Source organism: Pelodiscus sinensis, chromosome Z (assembly GCF_052426305.1).
Source record: "Pelodiscus sinensis isolate ZL-2025 chromosome Z, ASM5242630v1, whole genome shotgun sequence".
NCBI lineage: Eukaryota > Metazoa > Chordata > Testudines > Trionychidae > Pelodiscus > Pelodiscus sinensis.
The window spans coordinates 20486977-20504290 of NC_143085.1; the positions used below are offsets into that span (position 1 = coordinate 20486977).

The window sequence follows — 17314 nt, forward strand, 5'->3', positions numbered from 1 at the left end:
TGCAAGGGGAAAACTACGGCTACTCTTGAACCCTGTAGATTAGGAATCTCAAACTTCCGGCCCATAGACCAGTCCTGATGGAGTGATTGCACAACATGGCCTGGGACCCCCAGCGGGCAGGGGGAAGGAAGAGCTGTCCGTTATTGGTCCCCATGTCTGGCCCCTTCCCACCGTGCTCCTCTTCCCCCTTAGAGCCAGACCACACCAGTATCCCCCAAAGCTGCATGCTTGGGAAATGGGGCACCATGGTGCAGGGGAAGAGGGCAGATCACTAACAAGAAGGGGCAGGGTTTAGGGGTTGGTAATGGAGTTCCAGGACAAATTGCACAATTGCTTCCACGGGGATTAGCCTGTGGGCCAGGAGTTTGAGACCCTTGCAGTAGATAGTACCTGGCACAGGATGGCCAATGTGCACGAGGGAACTTTGCACTTTGGAAATCGCTTGCAAAGAGCCTCTATTCAGCAGAGCAGCTCCCATACAAAGCATATTCTGGGGTACATGCAGCAGTGAAATGAGTGTGTGAGGGAGGAGACAGCTGATTCGGGCAATGTAGCAGTAGTCTGACTCTCTCTGGACCATATTGCTGCCAGTTAAGAAATGTAGAGGCAGGTGGCCAAATATTTTAGTCATATACCCAACATAATGAGCTGATAGCATGAGAGGACAGGTGTAAATACAGAGTAAGTGAGTGGAAAAAAATAGTAACACCGGAAGAATGCTTACTTGGGCATCAGCATCTTGTTTTTCTCATAGAAGAGACGAAGATCTTGAGGGCTACTGGCCTATTAGGAAGAAAGAAAACATGTTTGGAGCAGCTTGCAGTAACGCAGGGAGGGATATTGTTATTTTTAACTCTATTTCACAATTGCTCTGAAGTGTACAGTGATTACTATCCTACTGCTGAGCTAGCTGGCTCTATTTCAGGAGATTCTATAGATCACTGTAGAGTGCAATACGCAGACTACGCATGGACTGAAAATGGACAGCATTTCACCTTCCTGTATTTTCATCCCTGACCTGATTCTATTTTCCTTTTTTTTCTCGGAAAGCTCAGTTCCATTTCTATGAATTCTACAGCTCAGTTCTAAGCTGCCCTAATAGACTCCCCTACAAGGCTAAATAACTGCAGACGTGAGGAGTCCCAAATGATGAATAGCAGCTTCTGCAGAGAACATGGATTAGTGTTTCAGGGTATTTAGAATGTTGTAGGGAGATTGTTGATCAATAGGCATCAGTGGAGAAATCCAGTTCTCTTAGGAAAACAGAAAAACATAGATTCATAGACTCCTAGGGCTGGAAGAGACCTCAGGAGGTCACTGAGTCCAGCCCCCTGCTCAAAGCAGGACCAACCCCAACTAAATCATCCCAGCCAGGGTTTTGTCAAGCTGGGACTTAAAAACCTCCAGGGATGGAGATTCCACCACCTCCCTAGGTAGCCCATTCAAGTATTTCACCATCCTCCTAGTGAAATAGTTTTTCCTAATATCTAACATACACCTCCCACACTGTAACTCCTCGTTCTGCCATCCATCCCTACTGAGAACAGCCTCACTCTATCTTCTCTGGAACCTCCCTTCAGGAAGTTGAAGGCTGCTATCAAATCCTCCCTCACTCTTCTCTTCTGCAAATTAAATACGCTCAAATCCCTCAGCCTCTCCTTGTAGGTCATGTGCTCCAGCCCCCTAATCATTTTGGTTACCCTCTGCAGGGCCTTCTCTAACATGAAGACAAGCAGACCCTAGAGACTTTTGCCAGCAGTTCTCAAGCTCCAATTGTTATCACTCATGGGGACACTTTTTGGGTCATGATCATACAAGATATTAACTTCTGGGAGAGATGTGTTTAAAAAAATAATGTTTTCTGCTATGAAAGGTTAGCATCCCAAGTTAAAAATAAAATCTCCAGGAAATAAGCAGTCCAATACAGCCTCCTCATGTTGTTTCTCTTTCATTTTTTAAATAAATGATACTAAATAATACAGGACCTGCAAATTGCCCCAAGAGCATTCTCAGTGCACAGAAACTTTCAAACTAGATCAATGCTCTCTAATGCAAGGTAGTGTGGGCAAGGCAGGAAACTGGAGAGCTAGAAGCTAGCTGCAAACCTTTGGCTAATCAGAGTTTGTGACAAAGTTACCGTTTCTAAGCTTGCACACACACAGCTTCCTAAAGGGAAGCAGAGTTTTCTTTCAGTGGAATAAGAAAGCTGTCCTAGATTTCCATTCCTCGTTATTGCATGGAAAGAGATGGGACCAAACTGGGGTACAGCAATTGCTCCGTCTCCCAATTTCATAAAAATGTTAAGTGACCCCTTTCAGCAGAGGTCCAATTTCACAAAGACAACCCATGGAAGGGCATTTCCAAGCATGGTAGTCTAACCTGATTTACTTCAGTACAGATATGTATTGTTTAACCCTTTCCCTTGTTGATCCTGCTTTGCAATTCACATCTCATTTTTCGTCAACTTTCAAACAAGCAAGGGCACACTGCACCAGATAGATTGGCAGCAATACTCTGGGCACATGCATACTCACAGCCCTACAAGTAGGAACACAGTTCCACAGTGATCAGGTTAAGTGCTTATTCATGTCAGCAAGAGATACAAGGGTTGGCTGCTTTCTTCATTCACTCCATGCTTCAACAGCTCAATTGTTTCAGACATACAATGAATCTCTGATCTATTTCAAACATTTTGTCAGAGGCTTCTTAGAAGTAACAGCTGCAGTTTATTAAAGGAGCACATCCTTAAAATGCAAGTTAATTTGGAGCATATTTTCTGAGCACAAACGAAACCCTGTAACAAAACTCCCCCTTTTTAACTATAATAAAAAGATAGTTTATGGATTATGAAAGTTTGAATTGATAGGTTTGGAGAAGAGTCTTGCATTTATCTTCTGAACAAGTTTTACTGCAAGTTTCTCCTACACTGGCTTAGCAATATACATCTCACTTGTTCTGGGAGCATCATATCTAGCAGGGTTGACACCTTGTCCCACTAAACCGTGGTCTCTTAGCTAAAGTTGTCCCAAAGGGTCCTTTGGTAACTGTAACTATGATGAAACTATGTGTCTGCTGGGAAATGGACTGAACCTACCAAACCAAGTTCATGTTGGCCATCAAATCCCATCAGATGGCACTTGTGATCACTAATGGCACAGACAGGCCTCTTACCGTCACTCTATTACTAGGCCACGTCTACCCTAAAGAGAAAGGTCAAATCAAGAGTACTGGCTATGAAAGTAGATGCCCTTTGAGTTTGACAATGGGCTCCATGCAGTGCTGAGGCTTTGAAATGCTGCGGGGAGCACAGGGTCAGCAGGGAACTGCTTGAGTCCCCCGCTGGCCCCGTATTCCCTGGGGCTGTTGCTACACTACAGAGGCAGAGGCACCCTTATTGATTAATTGAATAGTTGATGCAAATTGCATCAACTATTCAATTAGCCAATTAATCTAAATTTAACATCCCTAGTCTGAACCTTTCATTTTGACCAGCCCATTTTGTTTTGATTTCAAGCACTAAAAACCAAGAAGGATGTTGGGGCAGGAAAGCAGGCAGATCATCTTTGGCACAGTGATTAGGGTATGCTTCTGGGATGAATTGGACCCAGGCTCAATTCCCCTTTCTTCCGGATGTGTACAAGAGAGATGGACTTAGATTTCCCACATTTCAAGACAATGCCCAAGGCACTGAGCTATGGGATAGCCTTGAGCAGGTCTCTCTCAATCTCTCCTGTTCCTCTCAGTATAATTTGTCATTGGATCAGGGACTTGAACCTTTTTCTCCCTCATCCTAGGTGAACACGCAAAGCATCAGACTACAGAATCATTCTCAAGATTGTCCCTTGGTATTATAACTGGTTGTCATCTGTTGTGTATTTAAATCAGCATAGTTTTCCCAAATTATTGATGCAAAATCCTGTTTACACATAGGCTGTGTCTACATTGGCATCCCTTTCCGGAAAAGGGATGCTAATGAGACACTTCGGAATTGCAAATCCGCGGGGATTTAAATATCCCCCGCGACATTTGCATTTACATGACTGCTGCTTTTTTCCGGCTCGGGGTTTTTGCCGGAGAAAAGTGGCAGTCTAGACGCGATTCTCCGGAAAATAAGCCCTTTTCCGGAGGATCCCTTTCAAGTAGGAATAAGGGATCCTCCGGAAAAGGGCTTATTTTCTGGAGAATCGCGTCTAGACTGGCGCTTTTCTCTGGCAAAAACCCCGAGCCGGAAAAAAGCGGCAGCCATGTAAATGCAAATGTCGCGGGGGATATTTAAATCCTCCGCGGATTTGCAATTCCAAAGTGTCTCATTAGCATCCCTTTTCCGGAAAGGGATGCCAATGTAGACATAGCCATAGTGTTTAATTAGTTAACCAATTAACAGATGTGGGGGCTGCTCCATTCTGGCCAGAGAAGCCCGTCTGTGGTGGGGGACTGCTTCAGCCCAGTGGGGGTGAGCTCTACCAGCCTCACATGGGGTCCTAGTGGTGCGGCTCCCAGCGACCAGGTAACCAGTTAACCGGTTACCACTTCATATCCCTACTCCAAATTCTGCAAAAAACAGTTGCAAATCTAGAAAAGGAATTTCTCACCCCTAACAATATAGGATTGGCTCTAGCTCACTGAAGTTGGGTCTATAAAACCAGATGCCTTTCCAAAGAAAAGTCCTGTTTAAGTTCCGGGTATAAAACCTTCCTACATCAGTTGTACTGAAGGCCCATTTCATAGTATAAATTCCTTGTGGTAGTTATAAATGGCACATAATCCTACTACTTATCTAGGCAGAGTTAACTGGGAAAGAATAGCACAACTGGCTCAGTGCATCAGGCTTAGAAATTAATTTTTCATCTAGCACCTAGCTTGGATGAGGACACACAAAGCCAGTTTAACTCTTTCAGAGCTGACAGAACATTGCTGGCAGATCAGCACTTTTAAGCATTTGAACTATTGCCGTTCACTGCATTTCCCTCTTTCTCTCGCATGCAAACACACACACACCTGCATTCTCTCTCTCATAGGCGTAGTCACTGTCAGACACAAGATTTTTGACAGCACCTAGTACAATAGCCAAGCACCAGGCTCCCCCAGAAAGAGCTTACATCTCCTGGATACAGGTGGTATCACTAAAAGCTTTAAAAAAGCTGCAAAACAAGCCTTAACCTCTCCTCTCCCCCACCGCCTACAAAACCACACCCTGATTTTTAGACATGACAAGCACTGGGGAACGTCCAGGAATGTCCACAGTATTTGTTCTTCTGAAAATAAATAAATAAATCAAGACTGTATGATCTGAACAAGTTTTACAAGATCGTAAGGACTCAAGTTAATTTTTAACTTTTATGCCTAGTTCAAATTCTATCCCAGGTCTAACAGCCAGACCACTGGATTTGGACTCAGGAGTTTGGAATCCTATTTCTAGCTCTGCCAGTTACCTGCTGTGTCCCTAGGTAAATTTCTTCCCCTCTCTGTTTCTATTCCCACCCCTGCTGTGTGCTTTGCCTACTTGGTCTGTAAGTTGTTTAGAGAGGGACTGTGTTCATGTATATATCCAAAGTGCAACACAAAAACTCTCTGATCTCTATTAGTTTCAGTTTCAAGATATTACTGTAATATGAACAAAACAGCAGGAGTGCAAGCTTTGTCATATAAGGCAGAAATGCCACAACCCTGGACCATGTCCTCATTCATTAGGCTATGAAAATTAACAATTCAACATTACCCAATGCTCAGCAAATCTATGAATAGGGATTATGAAGCCCATTAATCATATCCCTTTTGCCAGCTCCTTGTTTTGTTTGTGAACATGTTCAATATAAAAAGCTTCTTAGAACAGCTTGGACAGTCATGCTACCAACTGTCCATGTCTGACAACCAGACATGTCACGTGTATTGGGTAGGGAGAGGAAAGGAGGAGTTTGGAAGGTTGGCTCTGGTGACTTGGTGACTGTTCATTTTAATTCCTACAGACTTTTATAAAGAAGAAAGCCCACCCAACTCTCTTCTGCCTTGATTTACAACTAGTGTGCAAGTTACATTCCCCTTGTGGAAAGGAAAGGCACCTGTAATCAGCCTTTCCACATGTGCTTCTACCCAAACCCTATGAAATCTATTGTTGGTTTAAAGCCTGATCTGTTTGCTGAGAACAACCCCGGGTACTTCTGCACACCTGTGAGCCTCTCCAGAGGAAGCAGTGGATGCTCATACAGGTGAAATCCAGGCAGATGTTGGAAGGGATGGAGTCTGTATTCCATTGTCTGGTTCACCTTGGGGAATCTAACAAGATCTTAACCAGAGGGAAAGTGTGCTCTCCAGTAAGCATCTCTCAACATTTACACTCCATGCTCCTTCCACTCTCTTAGACTGTTTGCGCAATTGATTACTACCAATTCCAAGACTTTCAGATATAGGCAGCAGCTTTTGCAAAGTGTCTCTCGTGATGCAAATAAGGGAATAAAGTCCTTTAATGTTTAATAAGCTATCCAACACTTGCCACAGGCAGGCTTCATATGCCTAGATCTTATAGTCTGGGAAAAGCGGTTGGTAACCTCTGTCTAAAGAGTAAACACACTTGATTGCAATACATACACATATCCGGAGGACCATCTGGACTGGGATTTGCTTTCTCCCTGATCAAACAGATTCCTAACGGTTACTGTAGTAATAGGGCTCAGTGTTTTGTTGTCAAAGCACAACCCCCAAAAGATAAGCAAGGAAATCAAGACAGATGTGCAATGTAACCACCACTCAAGAAAAACCCTCATTCCAATCAATGAAGTTGCCTCTCTGCCTAGCAGGACCTTCTGAAGTCATTCTTCCCATACCAAGGATTTCGGTGACTATCTCCCTGTACAAGTAGCCCAGACACTGACGACACAGCAGAAGGGAATGGAGGCACAGCAGAGCGGCCTCATCTCCATATAAGTAAGAGGGCAGATAAACAGAGTTTTGACTCTGCTCTTCTCCTCTCTCCCCCAGGCACTGGCTGGTAGAGTTTAGTACAGCAGCCTGGGAAACATATTTTCCATGACAATTCTCTAAAAAGAACAAATATTGTTAGGAGAAATTTTCCATTTAGTTAAAAAAAGGCATTTTTCACTGAATAATAATGATGATAGCAAAGGTTTTTCAAGTAAGTCAGCTGTCATATGGTTGCACATGAGCTATTGCTGAGTGCAGAATGACAACAATGCCCTACTCTGTCCAACAAAGTCATTGTGGTTGCATGGAAATGTAAATCGCTACAGGCTGGACCTCTTTAGTCCGGCACCCTAGGGATCTCACCAATGCCAAACCAGATAATTTATCAAACCACGGGAGGTCAATATTATCTAGCAGCATTACAAGCACTTCCATTGCTTACTGGGCTCTTAGCAGACATTTAGCGGTAAATTAGAGCTAAATAACAGCATAGAACACTGAGAGCCAGAGCTGTAAACAAACTTTTTTGGCACTGTGGAAAACTTGGCCAGATCCATGATAAGTGGACATCTGACTAACTGAAATCATGCTGCATCACAGATGTTATGAGAGGGTCTACCTGTAGTTTGTATGAAGCTTTGAGATACTTTAATAGAAGGGATGTAAAAAGTTGTTTAAAAAGGTAACCATTGAACTAATACAAATCTTAGCACTTACACAATTACACATACTGCAGGTTTTGCAGTATGAAACTTAGCTTTGTACTGCAGAGCCTGCAGCAAAGCCTCCCTGAGAGCAGGACTGCCAGCCCCTGCTGGCCCCACTCCCGGGGATGAGGCTTCGCTGCTGTGTAAGCTGCTAGGTGGAGTGTTGGGCTGGGCCCGCCATGGACAGGGGGTGCTCCAGCTGAATGGCTAGAACACCTCCTGCATGCTACAGACCCTGCCGGATAACAAGAACAGCAAAGCCTCACTCGTTAAGAGTAAGAATCGGTAAGCCTTGTTAAGAGTGAGGCTTACTTGTTAACCAGATAACCTTTTACATCCCTATCTACTAGTGAGCTAGGAACTCTGTTAGCTTCTTACACACACAGCAGCAAAGCTTTGTGTACGGTCACACGCCAATACATTTATTTTAAATAAACAAACAAAATTTATTTTTTTCTCCTAACAATTATTACTTCCTACTTCCCCATTAAGAAAAGATGTTCAGACTGAGAACAAGAAAAAGTAGCCAGAAATTATGAAACATTCAAAATATTAATTGGAGATACTGTAAACCCAAAAATTACACAGCCATGGAAGCTGAAGGCTTGCTTTCCTTACAGAGCAAAGTGGGAAGAATGGGAAATATTGTTAGAGAAGATCCTTAGAGATGAAAAAACTAATCCAAAACATGCCCTCAGCATGGAGACCAAACCAAAATAAAAGCCTCAGGCTGTGTCCAGACTCAGGGGTTTTTTCGGGAAAAGTAGCCTTTTTCCGAAAAAACTTCCCCTGCGTCCAGACTCAAGCCGCTTTCTTTCTAAATTAAATCGAAAGAACGCGGCTTTTCTTTCGATGGCGGTAAACCTCATTTCACGAGGAAGAACACCTTCTTTCGAAAGTTCCTCTTTCGAAAGAAGGCGTTCTTCAATGTAAATAGGGCTTCTTCGAAAGAGAGCATCCAGACTCACTGGATGCTTTCTTTCGAAAAAGCAAGCCACTTTTTCGAAAGTTCAACGTGCAGTCTAGACGATACTTTCGAAAGAGCCTCTTTTGAAAGAGGCTTGCAGTCTAGACATAGCCCCAGTTTACTGCCACACTCATCTGCTCCCTCCTGTAAGATTTCTAACAGGCTTGTAAATCATCTTATTCTTCTTGGTTACACAACTTCATAAATATTCATTTCACTTTATAGTGAGAAAGCTCTGATCTAAAGATAATCAGCAGCTTGTAAAACTGAGCTTATGCTGCTGCAGAGTTTCCTTTTAGTTATCCTCATTTCTAATGAGTCAGTCATTAGGACAGATTGGGTGAGGAGGAGAAATCCGGTTTTAGTGGCTGTTGCAACAGTGATCAGAGTTTCAAAATTTAGTCTCTGAAAAAAGGCCTTCTATCAATTCATGTCTGATGAGAAGAACTGACATGTCAGGTGTCCCCAAATCATGCTGCAACGTTTGATTCTTGGTCTTTTTCTACCTGGACAAGAAGGGATGGGTGCTCGCCAGAGTCTACACACTGAGACTGTGGGTAAGTCTACATGGCAGCTGGGAGGTGCAATTTCCACACATGTAGGCAGACCTGGCTAAAAATAGAGGTCTATTCACAGAGGTATGGCCTGAGTACATACCAGATTCCTGTGCACTCCAAGGCTATGCTTGCACATACTGCAATCTCACCTCCTGGCTGCAGTGCAGAAATACCCTTTGATGAGTAGGAAGCAAACTGCATCTCTCTCGGCCAATGGACTCATCAACTCAGAAGGACAGGCTCCAAAAGGTAGTCCCCTTGACTGTGTTATCCCAGCTAGAAAGGCAACCGTCATACTAGGGAAGGTGTTAATATATATGTATGTCATGACAAAGGGTCTGGAATGGGAGAATTCGAGGAGTTCTACGGGTATGTGGATGGAACCTTGGATCCTGCAGCTTGGCATAGGAGGAATAAAATAATGAGCATAACCATATGTGAACAACTGGTGTTTGGGAGGAGAGCACGGAAGCTCAAGCTAGATACATTCAGAATGGAAACAAGGTGAACAGTCTGGGTAATTAATTACTAGAACAATTTGCCTAGGGATGTTAGATTCTTCATTGTTTGACATTTTTAAATCAAGGAAGGGTGCCTTTCTTAAAGATATGCTTTAGCTTAACCAAAAGTTATGATCACGATAGTTGGAATTCTAATGAAAGGATTAAATGCAAGAGAATATCAAAATGATCCCTTTTAGGCCTTGAAAACAAACAAACAAAATTACACAGAAGGCTTCTCCAGTAAGATCTTCCTTATCTACTCTAGAAGTCAGGCTATTTCAACTATAATGTCCCAATTCAAACTAGAGTCATACCAATCTGCAATATTTTCCTTACCATTAGCTGATCTTTCTTATTGTCCCTACACCCTTAGGCCCAACAGAAATTATTATTATTCCCTGTGACGGTCGTAAAGGGAAACTGATTTTAAAGTAAGCTGCTGGGGACATCATTGCTTTAAGGTTCCCAAGATCTTCCGAAAAGATGGCCTTCTGACGATATTTTCAGCACTGAAAAATATGGAGCATCCCACTGACTTGAGAATTAACATGCTTATCTGCTCATTGGGATGGACCAAAACAGGATGACTTGCCAGGAGAGTGTGTTCTATATTGTATGTAACTCTTGGTGAAACGGGTGAAAAACAGCAACAAACTCATCAAGCATTAATAACCATAGAGTACTCACTTGGAAGGGAGCCTTTCCTGTCAGACACTGGTAAATGATAGTTCCTATACTCCAGAGGTCAGCTTTGGCATCATAGTGTTGGGACATAATGACTTCTGGGGCCTGCGTAGAGTGAAAACACAGAGTTTTGTTTTTAAAAACTTGGCTCTTTTCTTGGCTGTTACCAGAGAACAAAGGCCCCTCATTTTAAAAAAGCACTGAATCAAGATTCCACAAAAGAAAAGGTATTAACCATTTTTTTGCTTGCCTTAAAATGCTACATTAATATTAGCAAGGAGGCAGTTTCATAATACTAACCTGGTTATTTAAGGCATGGCTTGACTTTAGGCATACAAAAAAAGATCCCTACCCTTTTGCCTGACGCATTGTTGGCAAAACAGTGTACCCCCTTCTCAAGTATTATAATCTCTATTGAATCAACTTGAGAACAAAGAAGTCCCTTTAGAATAGCACAGGTATCCCTTCTAAAACAAAGTAAATGCACATACACAATAAAGTTCAAATTACAACTTCATCAGTTACAGGCATGACAAACCAAGGATCAAGTTAGTACAGGTAGTTCAGCCCTTCTGTCTTAGAGCATTTCCACTCCATGGGATTTCTAAAGAAGCTGACCCATGCAGGCATCAGTCATGCTGGTGGATATGACTTGACACATGGATAGTATGATGCTGTCATACTAGTGGATAGGACTTGAATTCAAAAGTAGTCCAATGTGTTTATCCAAAATAGGTCACCCACTCACCTTGCTTTCCACAATTCCTGTGGTCTGTAACTGTCTACAAATTCACACTCATTGCAGATTTGCTCCAGAAGCTGAAGTTAGCATGGATTGAGAGCAGGGGCGGCCTGAAGTGGGCTGCCGGCAGCTGGCGCCCCAGATGGTATGCGCAATTGGCACCCCTGCCTCCACAGCCCTCAATGGCGTGACGTCATCATTGGGCACCCCGTTTAACGCAGCGCTCTAGGCGACGGCCAAGTTGGCCTATACGCACGGGTCACCCCTGATTGAGAGTGATCAATAGCTCAGAATTCAATGTGCCTCTAGATCCATGCGGAGGTGAAGGTGGGAGAAGGCAAGCTTAAAACCTGTATTTCTCAAAGAGACTTCCTCTAAAACTCACAGGAGAAAGGACTGGAAGGGGATCAGTTTTCTAGCTCTTCTGCCAGCAAAGGCCAAAAAAAGGTTTTTTTCCATTTGGATTTAGGGTGGCACTGGGAGGAGATCAGACAAAACCAAACCCTCACTATGAATTAGGGATATAAAATCCCATTTAACTAGTTAAATATTATGTTGCAACCATTTAATTGCTTAACTGGAGTTTCACGGGCTGCTCTAGCCTGGCTGGATCCACTGTGTCACGGGCAGGGATTGCTAGAGCTGGGCTGGGTCTGCCACCCCATGCCGCAGAGCTACTCCAAATAGGCTGGGCCTGCCACACCATGCTGAGAGGCTTCTCTGGCAGGACTGGGCCCACCACACCATGGGCATGGAGTTCCTTTAACCCAGGGTTATTCTAAACTGGTCCGAGTATACTTAGGGGTACTCGAGAGAAGTCTGGAAGGTACGTCAACACAACTGAAATTTGGAGAAAACTGAATTTTTGTTTTAAGCACTTTATTATTTTTATACTTTTAACATCCAAAAATGTCATCGCCCATTTGGCTACACTTAAGTTGTTTAAACAAATGTGTTGCAATGGGAGAAAAAAATTGTGTGTGTCTGAAAACTGTAGTTACTGGGGATACTTATAATTTTTTTTAAGTGGTACTTTATAAAAAGAGGTTGAGAAACACAGTTCTAACCTGTCTGGACGACTGGTTATTTGGTTATGTCCCTACTGTGAACAACGCACAGCTAGAAAGTCATCAGTGCCGGTTATGCCTGCGTCAACACCAAACATAAAAATGGCCATACTGGGTAAGATGAAAGGTCCATTTAGCCCAGTATCCTGTCTGCTGACAGTGGCCAATACCAGGTGCCCCAGAGGGAGGGTTCACAACAGACAATCCTCACGTGATCCCTCCCCTGTCACCCACTTTCAGAGAAACAGAGGCAAGGGATACCAGTGCTACCCATTCCTGGCTAATAGTCCTTGATGGACCTAACCTCCATGAATCTATCTACTCTTTTTTGAACCCTGTTCAAGTTGTAGCATTCACCATATCCTCTGGCAAGGAGTTCCACAGGTTCACTGTGTGCTGAGTGAAGAAAAATTTCCTTTTCTTTGTTTTAAACCTGCTGCTTCACTTTCATTTGGTGACCCCCTAGTTCTTATGTTGTGGGAATAAGAAAATAACATTTCCTTATTCACTTTTTCCATACCAATCATGATTTTATAGACCTCTATCATATCTCTCCTTAGTCTCCTCTTTTCTAAACTGAAAAATCCAAGTCTTTTTAATCTCTCTTCATATGGGACCCGTTTCAAATCCCTAATCATTTTTGTTGCCTTTTTCTAAACCTTTTTCAATGCCAATATATCTTTTTTGAGTTTAGGTGACCACATCTGTATGCAGTATTCAAGATGTGGGCATATCATGGTTTTATATAGAGACAGTAAGATATTTTCTGTCTTATTCTCTATCCCTTTTTTCATGACTCCTAACATTCTATTTGCTTTTTTCATTGCTGCCGCACACTGAGTGGACGTTTTCAGATAACTATCCACAATGACTCCAAGATCTCTCTCTTGAGTAGTTGTAGCCAAATTAGTCCCCATCATATTGTATATATAGTTGGTATTATGTTTTCCAATGTGCATTACTTTACATTTATCAAAATTAAATTTGCCATTTTGTTGCCCAATCGCTTAGTTTGGTGAGATCTTTTTCAAGCTCTTCACAGTCTGCTTTGGTCTTATCTATCTTAAGCAGTTTGATATTATCTGCAGATTTTGACACCTCACTATTTAGCCCTTTTTCTAGACCATTTATAAATAAGTTGAATAGAATGGGTCCCAGGACGGACCCTTATGGTCCCAGGACACACCCACTAGTTACCTCTCTCCACTTGGAAAACTTACCATTTTTTTCTATCCTTTGTTTCCTGTCTTTTAATCAGTTATCAATCCATGAAAGGACCTTCCCTCTTCTCCCAAGACAACTTACTTTACTTAAGAGCCTTTGGTAAAGGACCTTGTCAAATGCTTTCTGGATACTATATCCAATGGATCCTCCTTGTGCACACTAAAAAAACTATTGCAGATTAGTAAGGCATGATTTCCCTTTACAGAAACCATGTTGACTTTCCCCCAGCAAATTATATTTGTCCATGTGTCTGACAATTTTATTCTTCACTATAGTTTCAACTAATTTGCCCAATACTGATGTTAGACTTACCAGTCTGTAATTGCCAGGATCACCTCTAGAGTCCTTTTTAAATGTTGGCATCACATTAGCTATCTTTCAATCATTAGGTACAGAAGCTGATTTAAACTATAGGTTTCAAACCACAGTTCTGCAATTTCCCATTTGAGTTCTTTCAGAACTCCTGGGTGAATGCCATCCAGTCCCAGTGACTTATTAATGTTAAATTCATCAATTTGTTCCAAAACCTCATCTAGTGACTCCTCAATCTGGGACAATTCCTCAGATTTGTCACCTAAAAAGAATGGCTCAGGTTTGGGAATCTCCCCAATATCCTCAGCCGTGAAGACTGAAGCAAAAAATTCATTTAGCTTCTCCCTATGACTTTATCATCTTGGAGTGCTCCGTTATCTCGAATGTCCAAGGACCCCACTGGTTGTTTAGCAGGCTTCCTGCTTCTGATGTACTTAAAAAACATTTTACTATTGCTTTTTGAGTTTTTGGCTAGCTGCTCTTCAAACTCCTTTTGGGCTTTTCTTATTATATTTTTTACTTAATTTGGCAAAGTTTATGCCCCTTTCTGTTTTCCTCACTAGGATCTGACTTCCACTTTTTAAAAGATATCTTTTTATTCTTCAGTGCTTCTTTTACCTGGTTGTTAAGCCAGATGGAACTTTTTTGGTTCTCTTACTGTTTTTTAAATTTGGGCTATACATTTAAGTTGGGGCTCTATTATGGTATCTTTGAACAGAGCCAAGAACGTTTGTCAATGGCAGAGGTAGATGCTCAGGACCATTGTAGGAGAGGACCCAAATTTCCCTAGGGGTTAGACACACAGCCACTTTGCTACACTCTCACACAAACATAACATTCCTGCTATTGTGGCAAGGCAAGAAAGTATGGCTGGCTATGAAGACACATGGCTAGGAAATGCAGAGGCCATCCTGTTATCCGTCACTCACCATGCACATACAGGGATCTGTGATAGCAGCACAGTAAACCGCTGAACACCTCCCAGAACATGTTTTACTCAGAGCTTAACACCTTCTCCCCTCCCAAAACTTGATCTTTAAACCAAAACCATAGAACATTTTAAATCCAAAAGGAATTCCCAGAGTCTTTTTAAAAAAATCATCCACCTCCTTTTTAAAAATGAGCCAGATATCTGATCTACTTTCAAGAGAATGTAAAAGAAAAAGTGTTGCTAAAAATAGTTCAGGAAAGTGTCTCAAGAAGACAGAGGTTACATTACCCTTACATAGAGAGTATCAACCAGCAGCAAGCTTCAACCATAAAGTGAGGGAGTGACGGCGCGTTGGGGGTTCCCCGTCTCCTGCACCCCAAAATGGCACAAACAGACTGCACCAGCCAGTGGAATTGAGGGTGGTTTATTGCTCCTCCAGCACAGCGCAGCACAGATATAATCTGGTTACAGGAACTGGGGCTAGGAGGCCTCAGTGCCCCCCCCTTGAGATAGGGGAGTCCCAGCCCCCTCCCCAGCGCCTTATTCCCTGCCTTCCAGACAGGAACTAACTAACCCTCTTCCAGCCCTGCCCCCCAGCCAGGGCAGCCTCCACCTTCCTTTGTTCCTCTCCATGGGGGGGTGTCTGGCCACTGGTTCAACAAGTTTGGCATTACCTTTCCATAGTGAGGCTTTCCTTGCTGGGTCTTGCTCCAGACAGCAGGGGTCACCACAGCCCAGCAAGTACCCCCACTACGTCACAGTTCTCCCCCCTCCGAGAGCGAACTGAGCAGGGTCACTCCGCTTGTGACCTAGGGAAGTTCGGGCCCCTCGCTACGGGACAGCGCGTCGGCGATGATGTTGGCGCTCCCCTTGACGTGGATCACTTCCATGTCGTAGTCCTGCAGGAGCAGGCTCCACCGCAGCAGCTTGGCGTTCGTCCCTTTCATCTGGTGTAGCCAGGTCAGGGGCAGTGGTCGGTGAACACCGTGAAACGCCGGCCAAACAGGTACGGCTGCAGTTTTTGCAGGGCCCACACCATGGCCAGGCATTCCCTCTCTACGGTCGCGTAGCTCCGCTCCCGGGGCAGCAGCATCCTGCTCAGGTACACGATGGGGTGACGTTCCCCTTTCTCGTCCACCTGCATCAGCACTGCCCCCAGCCCGGTGTCCGAGGCGTCCGTAAACACGATAAAGGGCTTGTCGAAGTCTGGGTTTACCAACACTGGGGCCTTGGCCAGGGCTTCCTTCAGTGCACAGAGAGCCCTCTGGCACTGCTCCGTCCAGACCACCCTGTCTGGCCTCCCCTTCCTGCACAGCTCTGTGATCGGGGCAGCGATGGAGCTGAAGTTGGGCACAAACCTCCCGTAGTACCCCGCCATCCCAATGAAAGCCTGGACCTGCTTCTTGGTCTGGGGCACAGGCCAGTCCCGGATGGCCTCCACTTTGGCCGGCTCTGGCTTCAAGCAGCCACTCCCCACCTTATGGCCCAGGTAGGACACTTCGGCCATTCCAACCTTGCACTTCCCAGCCTTTACGGTCAGCCCGGCCTCCCTCAGCCGATCCAGTACCTGGCTGACCTGGGCCAAGTGGTCCTCCCATGACTGGCTGAAGATGCAGATGTCATCGATGTACGCTAGGGCACAGTTCTCCATTCCCCGCAGCAGCTGGTCCACCAGGCGCTGGAAGGTGGCCGGCACCCCTTTGAGGCCAAAGGGCAGGACCAGGAACTCATAGAGCCCCAGTGGCGTGATGAAAGCTGATTTCAGTGTGGCCTCCTGGTCTAGCGGAAACTGCCAGTAGCCCTTGGTGAGGTCCAGGGTGGTGAGATAGCGAGCTCCCCCCAGCTTGTCCAGGAGCTCGTCTGGGCTTGGCATTGGGTAGGCGTCGGACACCGTGATGGCGTTGAGCTTCCGGTAGTCCACGCAGAACCGGATCGACCCATCCTTCTTGGGAACCAGCACCACGGGAGAGGCCCAGGGGCTGGAGGATGGCTGGATCACCCCCAGGGCCAACCTGTCCTGGACCTCTCTCTCCAGGTCCTGGGCTGTTTTCCCTGTGACCCTGAATGGGGAGCAGCGCACCGGGGGGTGAGTGCCCGTCTGCACCCGGTGGACAGCCAGGTTGGTGAGACTCGGCTTGTTGGAGAACAGCTGCTGGTGGGAGCGCAGCACCTCCCGGATCTCGGCCTGCTGGGCCGGGGTGAGCTGGTCCGAGAGGGAAATTGACTCCAGCGAAGAGTCCTCTCTGGTCCCAGGGAACAGGCCCACCAGGGGATCCTCCCCCTGCTCCTCCCAGGGCTTACACCCGGCCAGCACCAAGTTCTCCCTGTCCCAGTACGGCTTCATCATGTTAACATGATATACCCGCTGGCCGCGTGTCTGGCCCGTCAGCTCCACCACGTAGTTCACCTCGTTCAGCTGCTTAACCACCTTGAAGGGGCCGTCCCAGGCGGCTTGCAGCTTGTTCTTCCGCACGGGGATCAGGACCATCACCTGGTCCCCGGTAGCGTAGGCACGGGCCCGTGCATTGCGGTCGTACCAGACCTTCTACTTCCTCTGGGCCCTGCTCAGGTTCTCTCTGGCCAGGCCCATGAGCTCGGCAAGTCTTTCCCGGAATGTCAGGACGTATTCCACGACCGGCTCACCCTCTGGGGAGACCTTCCCCTCCCTCTCGTCTTTCAGTAAGTCCAGGGGGCCCCTCACT

General features: G+C 45.0%; 1 protein-coding gene across 4 annotated transcripts in view; it reads right to left on the bottom strand.

The window, feature by feature from the left end:
- The window catches only part of ULK1 (unc-51 like autophagy activating kinase 1), a 151488-nt gene that overhangs the window by 67712 nt on the left and 66462 nt on the right, over positions 1-17314 (bottom strand). For all 4 annotated transcript variants that reach the window (XM_075898409.2, XM_075898408.2, XM_014572209.3 and 1 more), the window contains exons 8-9: positions 10340-10441; positions 725-783 (exon numbers count right to left, since the gene is read on the bottom strand). In XM_075898409.2, coding sequence (XP_075754524.2) covers positions 725-783; positions 10340-10441 — 161 coding nt within the window. The remainder of the gene's footprint in view (positions 1-724; positions 784-10339; positions 10442-17314) is intronic.